The sequence below is a fragment of the Schistosoma haematobium genome, chromosome 1 (assembly GCF_000699445.3).
Source record: "Schistosoma haematobium chromosome 1, whole genome shotgun sequence".
Classification (NCBI taxonomy): Eukaryota; Metazoa; Platyhelminthes; class Trematoda; order Strigeidida; family Schistosomatidae; genus Schistosoma; species Schistosoma haematobium.
The window spans coordinates 9,027,343-9,048,436 of record NC_067196.1 but is presented as its reverse complement, the minus strand read 5'-3'; the positions used below and the strand labels follow the sequence as shown (position 1 = coordinate 9,048,436).

At 36.2% G+C, this 21,094-nt stretch overlaps 1 protein-coding gene across 1 annotated transcript in view; it reads left to right on the top strand.

Moving 5' to 3' along the window:
* COL4A1_1 (collagen, type IV, alpha) overlaps positions 1-21,094 on the top strand; it is a 74,668-nt gene that overhangs the window by 45,154 nt on the left and 8,420 nt on the right. Inside the window, exons 14-30 of the mRNA XM_051208504.1 lie at positions 955-1,074; positions 3,536-3,743; positions 4,945-5,238; positions 6,519-6,697; positions 7,576-7,773; positions 8,198-8,402; positions 8,590-8,670; positions 8,827-9,024; positions 9,876-10,016; positions 11,384-11,518; positions 12,520-12,834; positions 13,205-13,512; positions 14,176-14,416; positions 16,334-16,636; positions 16,732-16,836; positions 18,009-18,278; positions 18,501-18,632. Coding sequence (XP_051073065.1) covers positions 955-1,074; positions 3,536-3,743; positions 4,945-5,238; positions 6,519-6,697; positions 7,576-7,773; positions 8,198-8,402; positions 8,590-8,670; positions 8,827-9,024; positions 9,876-10,016; positions 11,384-11,518; positions 12,520-12,834; positions 13,205-13,512; positions 14,176-14,416; positions 16,334-16,636; positions 16,732-16,836; positions 18,009-18,278; positions 18,501-18,632 — 3,433 coding nt within the window. The remainder of the gene's footprint in view (positions 1-954; positions 1,075-3,535; positions 3,744-4,944; positions 5,239-6,518; positions 6,698-7,575; positions 7,774-8,197; positions 8,403-8,589; positions 8,671-8,826; positions 9,025-9,875; positions 10,017-11,383; positions 11,519-12,519; positions 12,835-13,204; positions 13,513-14,175; positions 14,417-16,333; positions 16,637-16,731; positions 16,837-18,008; positions 18,279-18,500; positions 18,633-21,094) is intronic.

Here is a 21,094-nt window from a genome sequence, read left to right as displayed (position 1 = left end):
CTATATGCTTTAATAACCATATTAAAAGCATTGAAATGTTTATGATCATGAGAAGTCAAATGTAACCGTCAAGATACACAACAAAATCATGGTCTGTTAGGTATAGACAATACAGAACTAGTTTATAAATTAACATTCAATCGAGTCACCTCATTTAACATTAATACAACAAGTGTAGTGATCAGTAGATTGAAAGGTGAATGCTAATGAATAGTGTCACGATTGGACACCTGATTTTAGTAACCCATGAAACATCTATTTCTTAATAGTTGATTACATGTGAATAGTAAATGACGTACATTCTTTTAAAGATCTCGTGTAAAGTTGATAACAGTTGACTTACAAATGTAAAGTCCTAACTGATCATTAACATAGAAATAATGGTTATCAAAAAAGACCAACATATGGATAGTTATTAGTATGGAATTGTGGAGATTAGTATGTCTTTGATTGAGATAATAAACCGCTTGATGTCAGACCACCATTGAAACCCTAGAAGCACTGGATGGCTCAGTAGTCTAAATGTTAAGTATTTGACCGCGAGAACTAATATCCTTGGTTCGAGTCTTGCTTTCAGGGTCGTGGGTGTGAACTTATGAGTCGTCCCATACTAGAACGAAACGCCCATTCGGTGATTTCAGGTTTTCAATGGTGATCTGGCTTAGATCGACTCGTGAACTCATCAAATGTTAATGAAATCAATAGTTAAACTGTTCGTTATGTTTTTTTTTCCGGAGAATGAAATAAATCTTCATCTACCATCAGTTTTGTCTATTTCCCTGAGTCGTGTAAATCTCAGTGTTCTTCACTTATATGTATTAGTTTTTCAGCAATTATAACAAAACCAGTGAACTATATGTTTTCTTTTAAAACTACTTAAGGAATAATACACACTACTCGTTTCATTCTAGTAGTTGTTCTTCAAAATTTTAATTATTGTTTATATAATTTTAGGGAAAACGAGGTCTAGATGGTGAACCTGGTCGAATAGGCGAACTTGGTCCTAAAGGTGACACAGGACCACCTGGTATTGATGGAGAACGTGGTCCACGAGGTCAAAAGGGTAAACCTGGAGTAAGTAACATTTTTTATCTCTAATCAACTAGAAGATCAATCATTATTCTACTAATAACATAATTAAAGATTCCATCTATAATCAATGATTATAAGTGGAGTAGCCTATTTTATCTAATGAATCTTTATCCATGGAAAGAGTTTTCATGCTTCACAGAACAATAATTGAATCATTAACACTATACAATAGTTTATCATAACACAAAACTTATCGAAGTATTCATCCAGTTCATTAATCAAAAGATGATTATTAATATTTAAGATTAAATAAATACGTGTGACTGTTTACAATTCACCAACTAAGAACCATAACAACCAAACGTTCCATAGTCCTTTATTTTTTTTTTGTTTTTCAGAAAGTGAAATCATCATATTTTTATTATTATTATTATTGAATGTATTCCACTAGAAACAAAACAAATCTCATCTAACCTAGTCTTTTAGATGATAATGAAATTCTTTCATTGTTTTTGTTTGTTTAAAAAGTGTGTACGTGTAAAAAGAACGTATTAATTACTGGTGTCAATGATACAACAAAGTCAAAATTCAGATAATAGTTTGTAGATCAGATGATTATCATACAATACGGTGTTTTCTTTTTTTTTTAATGCTGGACCATATCAACTTCTCGTTTAATACACATATCTTATTATATGTTATGTTTGAAGCGATTACAAGTTCACCTAGTCTGAGAACGGAACATAAATTCTGTGACTAAAGACCAATAAGCTAGCTATTTTGATGTGTTTCAGTCCCGCTAACTAGAAAGAGAAGTGCAAGTTTGAAACGGGGAAATATATTTCGCAAGCAACCAGAAGCACAAGCAATCCTGATACAGTCTAGTCGGAAATATACTCATTTATATACTGGTTTATACATCCATTTTTTTGACTCATAATGAGAATAAATCACATATATGAAAAATACTTCATACAAAAATATCATATTGGTATCAGAAGGGGTTTTGTGTAGATTGTAGTAATTTCAATAGTTGAGATCATGAGCTAATTGAAGCTCGACCACCATGGAAAACTTGGAAGCACTGGAGAGCCGTTTCGTCTTATTGTGGGACTTCTCAGCAGTGCACATCCACGATCCCGCCTCGTGGGGTCATATCATATTGTTATACAGAATAAAATGTCATAGGGGAAAACAAAACAAATACTATACTGAGTGATCATCAAATTGAATTAAACGGACTTATTGTTGAAAAAGAATCATAATGAGAAATCGATCCAATTTTGACCTTTGACTCCGTCATAACATTATATATATCATACGAAGGAACTTGGGTAGATAACGATTGAAAAGCGAGTAGTATGTATTAGCTGTTTTGTCCTAGTATGAGACTTCTCAGTAATGTGCATCCACAACTACTCGCTCACAATTGACTAGATTCGAAAGATAATTACAGAGTTCTAGTGAGAAGCTATAACTAACTGAGTTCAAATATTTATGGTATGTACAGTTATCCATCACTGGAATTGGAAGATAGCGTTACAATATCATGAATTAATTGGAGTTTGAAATGTAGATCACTAGATGATAGTTCGATAATCTAAAGGTTTATGCTTTGTTCATACAATGGCGAACTGGCTGTTTATTACTTCTTAGATTTAATGGTTGTCTAACGTAGGTCAGTTGGTGATTTAAGCTATAAAGTTCAACAATCTCTACAAATATCCTAGACTAATTATTCCAAATGTAAGTCTTTGTGGATGCCGTTCTAATTAAAGATAATCTATATTATGGACGGACTCCAACGAGATTATCATTGATAATCAGTAAGCATTCAATACCGACTTTAGACTATTATGAAACACCATCCTAATAATAATCATGTGCTCTCTAGTGACTAATACCGAGGAAAATTCTCAAATCTCAATTGAAAAAAATTATAATCAGTGAAGTTTCACCATGTGTTTGATCTGAGACTGGAATGATACCTATGGGGTTGGATGATAGTAATGTAACATTGTACACTGACTAAAATTCCAAATATGAATGAACTGACCTCAATTTAATAGTCTAAGTAACGCACTCATCACATAACTTGAATTTCATAAGGATTATATTATTATAGTGTGGTGCGTACGCGCTTTTGAAAAGTCCAATACCAGGAATTAATGTTGATTATCCTGAAAATTTATTTTGATCAACTAGAATTCTATCACAAATATTATCACTAAAAGTCACATTCACTCCTGCATTTTATACCTACTTGTAAAATATAAACTTTTAGTAAAGATTTGAATAATTTTTGTCTGGTTAGCGTTTTTTTGGCGAGTTAGTTTTCTACGGGATGGGGTCGCTAACCCCATGCACAACCCTCCTCCTTTATCCGGGCTTGGGACCGGCAGTAGCCACCGGAGGGACTCCAGGCGGAGTTAAAACTTTTAGAAAGGATTGAAATAAAACACACTGAATAAATAAACTAATATTTAACTGCTTTTTTTTCTAGGGTTATGTACATTGTGCAGGACCAAAAGGAATGAAAGGTTTACCAGGTTTTCCTGGATTGAAAGGACTTTCTGGTGACGTTGGTCGAGAAGGTTTACCTGGTACTGATGGTGATAAAGGCGACACTGGTATGAAAGGAGATCGTGGTATCCCTGGTCGAGGATGCGTTGATGGTCAACCAGGTCTACCAGGTCCGAAAGGAAATATGGGTAAGTAAATGAAACTAGTCTCTTTGATGAAAATGATTTATTACTTTACGAGGTCCAATGTATTTATGGAAAAATACAAGTCAATACACTCCAGCTCTATTTCGGAACCAGAATTTTCTTATTTAAATTAAATTAGTAATTTATATTGGTTAAAATCTATTCAACACCGCTCGTTTCTCATTAGATGAAACAATATGAATCCTGAATACTTTAAGTTTCAACTTTTATTAAATATTCTATATAAGTTGTCCGGTTTAGCGTTTCTTTTTACGTAGCAAAGTCTAATACCGGGTTTTATAGAAAGTATGGTAATGGTATTAACTCTTTAAAACTAACGACCACTTTCTGATGATAAGTTACCTTAAAGGCTACTACTTGGCTAAGTGTACTTCAGGAATAAACACTTTATGACTCTGGTATTCAAATTGCGAATAAATTCACATGTCTTTGCCTTTTCCAATTTATATACAATAGAACATCAATACTTATTAGTTATGACTAGTTTAAATTTCCAGTTGTTATAACGCAACTTACAAGATACGCAATTAACTTGAAGTTATTAAATGAGGTCAATATTTACAATTGATTGATCACTGGGTGGTGATCAATATCATGTATGTCATGTCCTTCTTAGTGCAGATCGAATCCTATCGACCAAGTTGCAACGTGGCAACCAGTTTAGGTGACTCGACATTGCGCACACCATGTTGAGATAAGATGGTGGTTGGAGGTAGTCAACAGGAAACCCTGGACCTAGGTTTCGTGTTACTTGGCATTCGTCAGCAAGGTGTACCTGTAATCTTAAGGGAACTGATGCTCCCAGATGGATTCGATCCCGTATCACTCAGCTTCACAGTCAGAGGAGTTACCACTAAGCTATCCGTGCCACGACTGACCTTCTTTAGGTCAATATTTATATGCTCACAATGTGAACTGTTTCCAACGTATACATCTAAAAATAGATCCTATTACTGAGCAAATAATAATCCTGAACAATAATAAATTTTATATAGTATACCACAATGTTTTCTTACTAAGCAGAAATAAGTACAAGCTGAGGCATAATGAGTTTACGTTTATAATGTTTCTCAAAACATATCTAGATGTGACTGGTAGTAATTAATAAAACTAGAAAATTTATTTAAGCTAACATTGTTCTATTTGGAGAAAATAATCACAATTATTTCATTCTTCTTTCAAGGAAGTCCCGGTATTCGTGGTCCACCAGGAATTGCTGGTCTACCTGGAATTACTGGATTGCGTGGACAACCTGGTGATGTAACTGAAGCAGCTCTTCCAGGACCAAGTGGAAATCCTGGAGCCCCAGGTTCATTTGGCATGAAAGGTTTGCCTGGTGATTCTGGAGATCCAGGAGAAAAAGGTTTTCCAGGAGCTGGGGAACGAGGGCCGGCTGGACCGCGTGGGCCTCCTGGAGATCCTGGTCTAGTTGGTAGACCTGGAAGAGAAGGACGTCCTGGTATCAGAGGTCCAAAAGGTGAGTTGTGAGTTAGTTTCTAACAATTTCAAATTTTTATTTTGAATAATAAAATGGTAAGAAAAATCTGGTTTCATTTTGATTTACCTCCACTTATGTGAATATATTACTTTTCCCGTCTATACTAAGTTAGAGTGGATGCGAAAAAAGAACAGATTTGATGTGATGATTGGACATTTTTCTTCAGGGTCCAGAATTCTATCTAACTGAATGTTGTATCATCCTATTCACATGATACAATAAACACAAACCTATTTCAAGTTTTACATGGCTTTTATAGTTCTGTACTATTGAATTTATATTAGATTATCAGAGAATTAAAGCTTTTCATAGTTTAACCCTGGAAATCTGTCATTCTTAAAAAGGATTCAAAATAATAAGTCCTTTGGGGTTAAGTCGCATTTGGATACATCTGAATTCTACAGCGATCTGAAAGGCTCTCCCGGTCCCCCACATTGTAAGAGCATTCCATACACCTAAATTAATGGTTACTCTGGTTCTCAGAAGGGGCAACAGACTCGTGACTTCCGAACGAATTCGGCTTTCACCATGAGGCGTCATAACTCTTCTAAATGAACACCTTCTTACTCACGGAGCAGAGTTGAAATGGTTTGAATAATTTTTTTGGTTAGCGTTTTATTAGTGAGTTAGTTTTGTACGGGATGTGGTTGCTAACCCCATACCCAACCGTCCTCCTTTATCCGGGCTTGGGACCGGCAGTAGCCCCAGAAGGGGCTCTAGGAGGAGTTTTGACATTCTTTAAACCATCTTGTTTACAAATATTTTCATAAATTTCAGGATGAATCTAAAAACTGAGTACCACGATGTTCTGCGACAGGAAATTGAATTGTACAAACATTAATCTTTCAACAGTTCTTTTCTAATCTATAGATAAATTAATTCAGTTTATTAGCCTCTTGTATATCAAAATTTCAAGTTGTGTATCGGTTTGCTAAACATTTTCCTCCTTATGATGACAGGTTTATAAATTTAAAATCTAATAAATGAAATTTGTGTACTTTGTGGTGGTTGGTATTCAATATAATCCTTAAACTTCGTATACAGTTCTTCCTGATAACTGTCACTAGATAACGCCCCAACAGTGTAGTAATCAGAAGGCGAATACAAAGTTTAAGGATTATATTGAATACCGACCACCACAACTTATGCAAATAATACTGTATGATTCTGTTTTAATAGCATACTAGGATAAATGTTGAATTAGTGAAAACTTTTCTTTTCATCTATTGTTCTATTATTTCGCCGACAATTTATAAAAGGTGTAAGTGTGGCAAAGTGTTTGTTCTGTGAAGATGGTCAAATGGGTCGTCCAGGAGACATTGGAGAAATAGGTGATAGTGGTTTACCAGGTCGACCAGGTGCAAATGGTCCAGATGGTGAACTTGGAGATATCGGTGATCCAGGTCGTCCAGGTTTACCTGGTCCACCAGGGAGAAAGGTTTGTTAAATTTGATATGTCTTCTGAATATTTAACTGATTCGTGATTGTCATTGAAAAACCCTGGATTTGACGACACCTAATGAAAACACAACAGCTATTAAATAAAATTTTGTTTGGTTTTGTTTGACTTTAAAGATAAATCAAAATGATATATGAATGCTTACTTACTTATTTACACCTGTTACTCCTCGTGAAGGACCATAGGCCGCTCACCAGCATTCTCCATCCAACCACCACCACTTTCTAAATGATTTATTTGTTGTCATATTGACACTTAGATTTGTAGGATTCGAATTGAGTAGTATTCAACATTAAATCATCAATAAATTGCTATGTGAACAAATATCATCTATAATCAACAAAAATAACTAATTGACCAAGTCAGATAATTACACCTCAACATGTGAATACATGTCGAAGGTGATTGGGAAAAACCAATTTCATAGATTATTCACACTACAATCAATTAATTCACTGCTTACCTTATTCCAGGTTTAAATCACTTTCTGTAGTCAACAGAATAATCATTCCCCTAATATATCGAATCTTCGTTTGCACACACTTTTAAATATCTTACATAATACAATCTGCTCACCCCCATATTAATTTATGTAACGTAATGATGAGCTTGATTGACAAACTAATGATAAAATAGGACTGGAAAATATTTGTATTACACATTTGCCGATAGGTTTTTGATTCATGTATGGAACACTAGGTGAATAAAATTTACCTGTCTTTAATTAAAGTGTTTGCATTTATCGTGTTAACTGATTTCGTCTTCAGAAAAAAAATGCTTAAACGTTTATACCCCGTTATTTATCTTGTTAATGTAGGAATGCATAGTATCATTCATTTAATTTTTTAAAATTCTAGGGTATGGTAGGATTCCCAGGTCAAATTGGCTTTAAAGGCGACCCTGGTGAACCTGGAATTCTAAGAATTACAAATCAACAAGTACTACCAGGCGATCCAGGCAATAGTGGTTATCCAGGTGCTAAAGGAGAACCAGGTGACTTAGGTAATCCAGGTTCATTTGGTGCTCGTGGAGAAATCGGACCTAAAGGACGAATGGTAATTTTAAAAAGCGTAGTATTTCAAATTCAGATTTTTGTTTTTTGAATGTTTTCGCATAAACTTGCTTGTTTTCTTAATGAATATTGAGTCATACATTCTCTTCTGTACATTTCTTATGTGTTGATGAATATTGATTTCTAGGGCCATCATTGACCTTCACAACCAAATTCATCATACTACTTTGAAATACATAATATCATATTTGGATGCCTTAAAGTTTTCCTTAAACAAGGAATCCCTTTTTTGAAAATTACGCTTCCCAATCGTAACGATAAACAGAGAAATCTTGTATGATTCACATCATTATAGAATAAATCATTATGAAATTTAGTTATTTAAATATATGAAATTATAATTGAGCTGCATACTTCAAAATAAAAATCTCAAATGAAGTATTAAACATTATACATTTTACATTCAGGGTCTTCCAGGCACTCCCGGTATACCAGGACCTGAAGGTGATCCTGGTGATAGAGGACTTCCAGGTGATCCTGGATTAGATGGTAGGTCGTTTGTCGGTGAAACTGGAGATCCAGGAGAACCTGGATATTCTGGACTGCCCGGTTCTAAAGGTATGCCAGGAGCGAAAGGTTATTGCGACCTAATTCAACCCCAGTTAACTAAAGGTAAGTAAATGTTAGCTACACATTTTTTTAATTACTGTTCTTCCACAAATGTATGCTATACACCTTTGAATGTAATATAGCTTTTAAACTACTCAGTGAGCCCAGATATATCAGGCACTGTAAAGACATTCAAATTCCAACTTTAATCGTCCACTATATTACCGAAAGATATGTTTTATTTTTCTAGGCGTCTCAGGTGATCGCGGTTTCCCCGGTGATCCCGGGCTCCCTGGTGAACAAGGCTCTCAAGGAAGAAGTGGGATGAAAGGTAACAATTATTTTGTTTCGATAGACAAACTTTCTGTGCATACTTGAACTTCCGTTATTAAAAAACATTTGCTAGACACTAAAATTTGGAAAATGTTTTAGTTATATTTGTTTTACCTGACTTTTCATATTTGTAATTCACGTATGTTTACAACAGGCATTACTGGGCTACCTGGAGCTCGAGGGATTCCTGGAGATGATGGTCGTCCTGGAGTGTTTGGTTTTAAAGGTGAACGAGGTTTCCCTGGACCGATTGGGAGACCTGGTTTTCCAGGTCTGGTCGGGACTCCTGGTTTAGGTGGTTTTAGAGGTGAACCTGGATTCCAAGGACCTCCGGGTCCCAAGGGTCAGAAAGGTAAGATGTACAAGAATCCCTAGTAACACATATTCATGATTGTGATAAATTGTTATTTTCGTTGTACTACATATCCTATTCACAGTGCCTCAGGTACATAGTTTTAATTACTGAAAAAATCCCCTTTACTGTGAAACACAGTGGAAGATCAAGTAACTATTTTTTTCAGTATGGGGCTGTGAAGATTATCAGGTTTTTGATTGAGATCATGAACCGACTGATGTTAGAAGTCGTGACCACGGGATCTAATCCGTGTCACGTAGAGAAAGGTATCTACCTCAGTACAATGGAAGATGGTTGCCCAATTTCGTGGATCGGTTAAAGTTAAACAGCTCAGTGGTCTAGAGGTAAAGCGTTCGCGCACGAGGCCGACAGGTCCTGGCTTCGGATCCCGCGAGAGAGATCGTGGGTTCATACTGCTGGAGAGCCCGTAATAGGACGAAACAGTCTTTCAATGCTCCCAGATTTTCCATGGTGGTCTAGCTTCAATTGACTCATGAATTCAACTATTGAATTACAATAATATCCACAAAACCCCTCCACGATTATAAACTATTTCAAATTCAATATTAAATTAAAGATTATTGTAAAAACAATGAAATTAAAAAGTGGTCATAAATCAGACATTATTAACCATAATTTTTACGTTAATGACATCATTCACTGCGGAAATTACGGATATTTTTGGCCTTCAGTCAGTAGTCTACTTGTATAAAAAGGATTATTAAATGCAACAAGTTTTTTTATTTTTCTCCATATTGAAAGAAGAACTTTTTAAATCTGTAATGGCATTGTACATTTCACTGTTAAACATTATTATCATTATTATCTTTTCCCAACAATTATCCCAGGTATAATTGGAGAACAAGGGGATTCTGGCAGAATCTCTTATGCAAGCAAAGGTATAAAAGGTCTTCAAGGTGTCCCTGGATCTATCGGTCTACCTGGTATTGATGGTAGGCCTGGTTTTAAAGGTTTCCCTGGTAGACCAGGTAAGTTGATTATATGAAGTAAATAACTGAATGTTTTTTTATAAAAATGATAGACTTTCCAACTATAAATCTGATAATTCTTTTGATATAACGGCAGAATAAAATTTAATTTTTATTTGCCGCGTTATACTTAGTCAGTCAGTGACAACGTAGAACTTTGTACGTACGTACATCAGTTCAAGTTGTCATACCACATTGGCACAGAGATGTAGTTGTCGATTCAAATCCCGTAGTGGTAGAGGTGGTAAGAGTATAAGCAGTAATCGGAAAGATTAGGGTTTGGAGATGTTACTTAGAGAGTATAATCCAGTGAGATAAATTTGGGAAGAGAAAAAGAGACAAGGAGGATTCAGGAGATTAGAATTCAGAAGAACACAAAGAGTGTATGCACCTGCGCCATGGCAAAAGATTTTGAGCTATGTCATTCAGGGTTGGTTGCTATCATCTCGCGGTCCCCAACCAGGTAGTTTACATCTACCAACATGGCTCAGTCCACTTGCGGGTGAATTCATGGATTTGTGCCATGTTTTGGTCTGGCCGCCCCTAGCTTTCTTCCAACCTACTCCTATACCACTGAACATCGCACGTCGAGGCAGTCGGTCGTTGGGCATACGTAACACGTGTCCAAGCCATCTCAACTGATGAAGTTTCACTACTTCATTAATTGATCTGCCATCCTTACCTAGTATTCGTTTCCTAACAACTGCATTACTTACTCGATGGTCCCAGGATATTCGATCATTGTTTCGAAGACACCTATGATCAAATACTAGTAACCTACGTATATCCTCTACTCTTACCGGCCACGTTTCACTGCCATAAAGTAGGACGGAACGAACTGCTGCGCAGTAAACCCGTCCTTTGGTTGATAGACGTATATCTCGCCTACGCCATAAATGACTCAAGTTGGTAAAAGCTAGTCGAGCCTTCTGTATCTGTGCGGAGATTTCGTCACACACCAGACCATAAGGGCTGATGAGACTTCCAAGATAAATGAAGCGGTCGACACGCTCAACTACTTCACTCCCTATCATTAGTTCGGGTGTCGATGCAACCCAACCCTATGATTATGTGGTAATAAGACGGGTGATCGATATTAAGCAACCACTGGAGTGAATACGCGATCAACACACCAATATATGATTTACGACCATATACAGTGAAACAGAGTACCGAATACAATTTCAAGAAGTTTTCACTCAGTGAATCCAGAGCAGACAATAATAATAGGAAGGAAAGCACAAATTAAGTAGTCAGTATGATGATTTTTTTTCTGTCTACACTCAATGGCCAATCACATCTTACTTTCATAAGTCACATATAATATTTTCATTTCGTCTGTTTGTTTTTGTTTGTTTGAAAAATAGGGTTAAGAGGTGTGGATGGTTTGTATGGTCCAAAAGGATATCCAGGTCCGAAAGGCTTACAAGGTCCCAAAGGTTTACCAAGTGTCGGTAGAGAATTAGGTGCAATCGGTGTTAAAGGCAGACCTGGTATACCGGGTAAGAATGAGTTTCAATAATGTTGAATTTACATTATTTTTTAAATAAAAAGATGTGTTTCACATTACAACTTTGTTTTTGTTTTTAACTTTTAAGTAGATCTAATAAGTTTACTTTTGAGCATGAAGTTTACGCAAATAATAACAATAGTAATTAGACAGCATCATTGTGTCAGTTGAAGACGTCCATAGTTGGAAAAATCACACTGTTCCTTTCTGTACTCAATATCTGTAATATCTGCCAACTTGCTAGATTACTGAGCCGACATCTAATGGCGTTAATGTCTAACTTCAAACAATCCACGAATTTGAGCGACCATCTTTCATTGTCTTTGGTGGGAGATGGTCGCTCAAATTCGTGAATTGTTTGAAGTTAGACATTAACGCCATTGGATGTCGGCTCAGTGATCTAGAGGTTAAATGTTCGTGCACGAGACCAAAGGTCCTGGGCTCGAGTCTCTTGTATGTGATCATGAATGAGCACTACTGAGGAGTCCTACACTGGGACGAAGCGGCATTCCATTGCTTCCGGATTTTCAATAGTGGCCTAACATTGATTGTTTCATGATATCAATCGAATTTTTCTCTATTATGAGCATGATTAGTATTTTCAGTCAGCCAAAATCCTATTTGCTTCATTTGAATTTCCATTTAGATAAATAATTTCTTATTTTCACTAGTTCAATTTAAATATCGTTCTTGTAAACATAAGTTCTTAAATGCGATAAGCATACATAAAAAATCTTACTCATATTCAACGCTACGATTTATTGTTGGAAGTACTATTTCTTTATTACACTCAGTTGAAATGAACATATGATGACCATTTCAAATAGGTAGTATAGTTAGGAAATTTTCTTTTTCTAGTGAATCACACTGATAGAAAATCTCATATGTGACGATGTTAAGCGTACATAGACATCAATGTCGGTTAATTACTTTTTGTGCTGCATATTATCACTTAAATATATAATATACTTGTTTCATTCTTACATATTACAGGATCATTCGGACCAAAAGGAACACGTGGAATGCCAGGTGTTTGTGATATCAAAGGTATATTTGGAAATCCGGGTCCAATGGGTCCAATGGGCCGTCGAGGTCAACCTGGAATCCCAGGTGTTTCTGGTGAACCAGGAGATATAGGTTATGAAGGACCACTAGGAAGACGTGGACAAAAAGGTGACCGAGGTCTTAGTGGTTTGCCTGGAAGAATTGGAACCCGTGGACCAAAAGGACGAAGTGGATGGGCAGCTTCGGTTGGACCAAAGGGAAATCCTGGAAGAATTGGTCAGCCTGGAAATCCTGGTTCACAGGGTAGGTTTTTCGTAACTTGTATATCATGCATAATTTTATGTTCCAGTATTTTGTAGAAAATCGCTTATATTATTTATTGCTTATAAAATAGGTTTCGTAAATAATTTAAATTAATAGAGACCTAACAGCTTCTTTTTACTGCACCATCAGTAAGTTCCTCTTTATTTATATTTCACATTCTCTACAAATGTATCAAGAATAGGGAACAGAAGGGTCTGTGATAGAAAAATCCTTTAATTTCTATCGAACAGTAAGTTTTTCTACGATAATGTGATATGGGTTGTTTGAATCTTTCGAAAATTCTATAAATTTAACACATATTTTCTTCAGTACTTTTATTTTGTCTAATTTCATTGTATTGATTTTTCAGGCAGACCAGGTCCTATGGGGAGACAAGGTTTGAAAGGTTCACCTGGAATATCTGGAAGATTAGTTGCTGGTGCTATGGGTGAACAAGGACCTATGGGGATCCAAGGTATTCGCGGGGAAAAAGGCATTAGTGGGATTCATGGCAAAACCGGGAAACCTGGTATTCCTGGAATACAAATAAAGGGATTTCCAGGTAGACAAGGTCTGCCTGGACCATCTGGTCCCCCAGGTGATTCAGGAAGGCCAGGATTTGCAGGCGTACGTGGAGCTAAGGGTGATCAAGGTTTTTCTGGACGTATGGGACTCAAAGTAAGTCTGTGGAAAGATCAGTGAACCATTTTAATTTGTTTTATTTATTTATTTAAACACATAAACATTGGTACAAGGAGGCACCAAATGCATATGCGCCACACTTTTATGTGTGGGCTGTGATACTACCCGGGTGCCCAGACCGAGACAGGTGGTTTTCTTAGGGGGCCACACCACGAGCCTTTAACCTAAAGGTCTGATCCACAAGGCAGTGGAGCATCGTGAGGAGATGCAGTCCCATGGTAGCCGGTGACCAACGATTGGTTCATACGCCATTTGTTCCCGCAGAATACTGAAGCCCATGTGCACCATTGGTTTGGGATCCGGTTAAAGCGCCAGACATTCGCTTTTCGTCTTCTCATTTTCATAAACAACACTCCTGGTGAGAGAAGGCAGTGAGTAGGACTTTCCTAGCAGAGGCTGTATACGCGTGGCCGTGTGTGAGCATTTGGAGAGGGGGGGCGGGCCCACCCCACTCTCGGCCATACCAGGTCATTTGGGGGCATTTTAATTTGTATGGAACCATTTACAAACATTCAATTTCATTATCATTTCTTATCAACAATAAATGGCTGTTCAGTTTTGAAGATTTTTCTCTATAATATCTTTTTGTTTAAATCATCATGATTACAACTTTATCATATAGTTTAACAATTTTAACAGGGTGATATTGGTCCTCCTGGATTCCCTGGAAGAGATGGCATTCCTGGAGGTTCAGGAAGCAAAGGACGAAGTGGCTCCCCAGGTTTTCGAGGAGATGATGGAGAAAAAGGTGAGAGCGGTTTGATCGGTGATCCTGGACCAACTGCACAAATGCTGGATGGTCGACAAGGAAGAAAAGGTCTTACTGGAATCCCTGGATCGTATGGTTTGCCGGGTTTAATCGGTGATAAAGGCTTTTCTGGTGAGTCAATTGTTATTTTATACCGTTTATTATTTTCCTTCTCCTATTTTCCATAGTTATTGAATGTTAGCTTATTAGTAAAAATGATGACAACACCTTAACGATGACATATATGTAGATAGAGATCTTGTAATAAAAACTCAATATCAAAATTAATGCTATAGGTAATATGAAGCACTGGAAATCTCGATATTCTCTTGTAATATGCTCCTTTAAAAGCAATTATAGTAAATCATTCAAAATTTAATAAGGACAAAAGGGATTTCTCATGATATTGTTATATTTCAAGTTGAGAGTGAACACAACCAAAGTGATATTGTCAATAGGGGAATGAAATTAATGAGATTATATTAACTGGATGGGTCATACACAATTCACCTGCGAGTATGATTCAAGATGATTGGACATTACAAGAGAGATGTTAAATCTCGATGAAAATAAATGAGAAAACATCATTGCGTAAAAACATAATCTTAGAAAAAGTAACATTGGAATTATTTCATAAACAGAAGTAAATAGAGTCCGCCTGGAGCCCCTCCTGGGGCTACTGCCGGTCCCAAGCCCGGTTAAAGAAGGACGGTTGGGTATAGGGTTAGCAACCACATCCCGTACAAAACTAACTCACTAATAAAACGCTAACCAAAAAAATTATTCAAACCATTTCAACTCTGCTCCGTGAGTAAGAAGGTGTTCATTTAGAAGAGTTATGACGCCTCATGGTGAAAGCCGAATTCGTTCGGAAGTCACGAGTCTGTTGCCCCTTCTGAGAACCAGAGTAACCATTAATTTAGGTGTATGGAATGCTCTTAAAATGTAGGAGACAGGCAGAGTCATTCAAATTGCTGCAGAAATTGTGTAGGAGAGAGAGAGAGGTCAGTTATTCTTTCAATGCACATTAGGATTAGAACATTAATTGATGCTCAAAAGTAATCATTTAAAATAGTAAGAATAACACTGGTATTTTTCAGGCAACCCTATCATAAAATATAAGTCAGTTTATATAGTTGATGATTCATTTACAAAAGATTACATTTTCATTCTAAATACAATTTGCAAAGGTAAATCTACATGAGTTATGTACGTATGTTGACCTGTGTAAGAAATCAAAGAAATGTGAAAATACCTGTTATAAAGTCATGAGAAAATAATTTTCTTAATTCTAAGAGTGTTTATGGATTAGTATTACTCATTACCTCTTGAAGTAATTAGCATACTACTACATCTTATCTTTGATTAAAGGTTATGTGCTTATTAAAAGCAAATACTGAATCTAAGTTATCAGTCGGCTTTTATATGTTAAAAATTTATTTCACTGGTTGAAATCATGAGTCAGTTGAAGCTAGAACATCATGGGAAACCTGTAAGCACTAAACGGCCGTTTCATCCTAGATGGGACTCCCCAGCAGTGCGCATCCACGATTTCGCACACCACGAGATTCGAACCCAGGACCTATCAGTCTCGCGCCAAGCACTTAACCAGCTAGACCACTGAGCCGGTCGGCATCCGACGGTGTTAATGTCTAACTTCAACCATCCCACGAAGTTGCGCCACCGTACACCATTGTCTTCAGTGAGTTGATATCTCACAACAGACCTGGTTGAACTCCACTGGTAACGGCTTCTCACTAGAACTCCAGGAGTATCTCCTGAAGTCAGTCACTAGTGAGTAGGTGATTATTATTATCAGAATGTGTTGTGTGGAGATTTTTAGAAATTTCCAGGTTTCCCATGGTGGTCTAGCTTCAATTGACTCATGATTTCAATCATTGAAATTTCTAAAAATCTCCACAAAACCCATTCTGATAATAAAAATTTATTTGTCAGTTAAACATAAACTTTAAAATTGATAACTGTGATACCATAATGAAGATTATCTGGAGTTTTTAATATACTCTTCTCATATTGACTTGTGTTTAGGAGCACCAGGTTTGCCTGGAGATGAAGGACTGCCTGGACCACGTGGGATTCCTGGAAATCCTGGTTTCAAGGGACTGCCAGGAGATCCTGGTTTACCAAGTCGGTTTGGACAACCAGGGGAAGTGGGTGATCGTGGTGAGTTTGGCCGCCCTGGTTTCCAAGGTCCATTTGGTCAAAAAGGTAGTTTTGGAGAAAAAGGAGATCAAGGTTTAACACCATCCTGTCCTATTGGACAACCAGGTAGACGAGGACAACCAGGTGGAGCTGGCCTACCAGGACCAGATGGCGAAAAAGGCAACAGAGGTATGTAAATGAATTAATTGACGGAACCAAATAATTGTTGTTTTAATTTTTTTTTATAAATGGTACTTACATTAACATCCGTTTTACATGTCTAGGTCTACCTGGGCAACGAGGTCCGAAAGGTGTGCGTGGTCTGACGCCAGAACCACTTCCTGGATCAAAGGGTGATATGGGTCCAGTAGGCCTTGATGGATTACAAGGTACGTTTTAGATCATATTGTTTTCAACGTAGCAAATCACGTTTGATTTATTTGAAATACCACTATGTAATGCAGAATGTTTGTAACACAAATCTATTTAATAATCTCAGAGAAGATGAGACAAAAATGAAGTTTTACTGGTTCCTTTTTTCAATTCCCCGATTCCGTTGTAGAATGTAACGTTATGGCTGATCGTCTTGGAAAACCTTTGGTGGCCAGTTGAAAAACTATTCGCACCAGTCTTTCTTAATATCTAGTATGACCATTGATTCTCTTATTAATTAACCGACAAATAGGTATTTTATCTAAGTGTAACTAATATCTGAATTGAATGATGAATTACTTGACTCAACGCTTCTCATTTTTTCAACTACAATCGTATCGAAAATCTGAATCATATCATAGATAACAACCAAGAAGCTTCTTTTCATATGTCGGTTATATAATCGTCAAAATTGCTGGGTTCGAATCTCAGTATGAAGATCAACATTGAGCTGCATGTGCATCTATCTTATGAGTTCCAGATAGATTGTATAGCTAGCCACAATCCGAAAGCGAGCAATATCTAGATATCCGTTTAGGATTTTTGTATTCTAACACATACGGATCATATGCAGTCCCGATTATTAACAACCGTACAATACAAACCTTCTAAATTTTAAATGTTTGCTAGTATTTTAACATAATGAATTATAACTATTACAAAACACTAGCTTCAGACTGTTACATGTTATAAAATATTTGAACATAATCTATCTACATTGTTTTGAAATAAAAAGTACTATCGAATGTGATGAAGAAATAATCTCTTTGAACTATCTTCATACCTGAGTTCTCTATAGCAATTGAAATTTTCAATCTATATTAAATTGATCCGTTGTGGTAGCTTACTCATCATCTAGAACCAGAATAGTGTCTATGGAAGTGTATTCTAAGATTTGTAGCATCAATTATTGGGCCTATTAATCTCTGTAGACGCTGTATTATCAGTAATATTGACCTCAAATCTAATACTAACAGATCTGAGTGATTGTACTAACCTGTAGACTTTTATTCCTATCAAAGAATCTTTACCATTCATTTCTCTGGGTATTTATGATATTACTAATGTTCATATTAGCTAATGATTATTAAATCTTAAAATAATTTATTATTTCCTTTTTTCCTTGAAGGTTCATTCGGTGATCCTGGGTTTCCCGGACCTAGTGGAGTGAAAGGGCAGCCGGGACCAGTTGGGGACCCGGGATTTCGCGGTACACAAGGGGACCCCGGTAGTCGTGGTTTTCCCGGAACTCCTGGTCAGGATGGAGCACCTGGAAGAGATGGTTTTCGCGGGAACCCTGGGCGCCCTGGCAACGATGGGCCTCCAGGAATGAAGGGGCTTCGTGGTTTGCCTGGCAATCCTGGTTTCCCAGGAATAAAAGGTGCTATGGGGTCTCAGGGTAAGTTAGCCTATAACTCCATTCTATGAATAAAAGTTAACTTTGTTAAATGAATCCTATCATATGTGAAAATAAAATCATACCCTCAGGGATACTAAAAGAACGTATAAATTTTAATTGAAAGTTGACCCTAAACTGAAGAAAATTTAAGTGAATATTTCCGTGATTGTAATTTTTTCTATACTTAGTATTCTTTGATTTATTTTTTTCAATTTTACTCAGGTCCTCCTGGTACTCCTGGCCAAATGGGTGTCAAGGGTTTCCCAGGCCGGTCAGATCGTGCACAAAAAGGTGTTCGTGGTGATCCAGGCTCACCTGGAGCAACAGGTGAACCTGGTATTCCAGGATTGCCAGGTAAATTTTGAATTACGTATCAAATCTGGTTATTTTAAACTTAGAAACAGTGATCAATACACGTTAAAAGTAACCATGACTACTTTTCACTTTATTTAAACATTAATTTTAAATGTAGATATTCTGTTTTAAGTCTGGAGAGGTATTTTTCTCGCAAGATTAGTGTGAAGTGGTGATCTAAAACATAGATATATTGTTATCGTATAAACCTTTCATGAGATGAATTAAACTTAATAAGCTATATCCTTCAAATGTTACTTTACATACCATATATCTTGAATGTATAATACAATGAAATTTCAAAATAATAACAAAATCAGATGGTTTTTACATATGACTGAACAATTATTGAATGAGGATGTATGATGATTGTAGTGCCTTTCACAGTTGAATTCATGAGTACATTGATTGAAGAATATTTTTGTTCTCAGATATATTTCGATAATGTATTAAGAAGACGAAGATTATCAGAACTATGTGATATATTAGCACAAGGTTAAAGATTTAATAAACCTTAGTATATGCCCTTTTGCACTTTTGTACAACACCACAAAAGCCGAGTTGAGATGAATCTAGTGACCTATGTCAATTATGTGTATTGGCAATAGAGGATGATGGATGTTTATCCTCTACTCTTATTGGATCATTTGATTCTATTTATTTCTATAGTCATTTGGGTACATGTTCAAACCCCTTCTGTGTATTCATCGAAAACAATTTGTTCTCACCTTAAACCTACCCTGGTAATGTTAGCTTATTATCCAGAATGATGAGATTACAAATTGTTTTCACATTATTTCTTTATTATCCTTATCATCCTCTTACCTCCCACCTCATTTCTAGTCTAGTTGACCATTTATTTTTCTGTATAAATGTTCTTAACAAGTACATTATGTGTGTGATCAGATTGTTCGAAATGTTCTAATAATCTTCGTCTTCTTATTACCCTATCGAAATTTATCAAATAGAACTAATTACTTTAGATATATTTGATCATTTTAATTTGGAATATTTCCCTGAAGAAAACGAAATAAATTTACCGTAGAAAACATTGATACAATTGACTTTTAAACATTGAAATGTTTATGGACACAATTTTAAATACTAAGTTTCCTCTTATTTTTTGCACACGTAAATGATTACAACAATCACATTTCTAGTAGGTTTTCTATACAGATTATCAATGTTTATCAGATATTTTACCACTTACATCATAGAACAGTCTGTAGTTGATGTAAATTATTGTTATGTTATTGAAATTCGAAAAACATCACGAAGGTCCGTTTGAGTAACTATTAGTTACTTACTTACGCCTGTCACCCTTCATGGGGGAGCACAGGCCGCTCACCAGCATTCTCCATCTAAATCTGTCTTGGGCAATCATTTCCAGTTGTTTCCAGGTGCTATATATATATATATATATATATATATATATATATATAATAATCGTGGAATTACACTGAAATTCAATGGTATACGTAATATCATCGACAATAGTATTGTAACAATATCATTACTTAAAATCCAAATAAAATTAAACACTAACAATCAGAGATGAATCGCCTGTACGTTATGATTTTAGTCTGGAAGGAAATAATACATAACAGTATGACAGTAACATCTATATCACATTGTTTATATTTACAAGCAAAGATGGATGGTGGCTGGTAGTGAAACCCAGGATGCACATTTCATCCCATTCGGGGCTCGTCAGCTGGATGTATCTGCATCCTAGAGTTGATGTTCACTCCCAGACTCGAACCCAGTACCGTTCACTTCAAATACCAGGATGCACATAGGCTAATAAGAGACTGACCAATTGCAGTCCTAAACACCAATGGGAAGATTCAAACAAACAATACAAAAATGAATTTTTATATCTTTGTTATTTCATTTTACAACATAGTTAAGAATATTAGAATATTGTGACTAGAGTTCATCACAATTTCCCATATTCCTTTGTGCATTATACGAAAGAATCTTCCCTATTTAGTTTATAAAATATGCATTATAATTAATGCATGTAAATTCATTTTTATATCCGATGTTAATCTTTCCACGTTCCTTTAATTCAAGAGATTTGGTTCATTTTTTAACTCACACCACAGACTGACCTTTGTTAGAAAAAAAGGGTGAAAAATAAGAAACACTAGTAAGTTAGTTCGGCTCAGTATAGGCTTTGTCGACCGTTCTCATCGGCGACCTCATCAGAGATCAAACCTATACCTTCAAGTCTCACGATAAGTGTCTGAACTTTAAACTACTGAGTCTGCATCTAGTGATTTATAGTTTAACTTCGACAGATTCGCAATATTGCCTTCCCTGAAACCTGAAGGTCTTGTGTTTAATTCCAGATAGAGTCATGAAAGTGAACTGATACGAAGTCAGATACTAGGACAACACCGTTAATTGACGATTGTTTCATCGGTACATGTTTGGATTTCAGTCAACAAAGAATACTA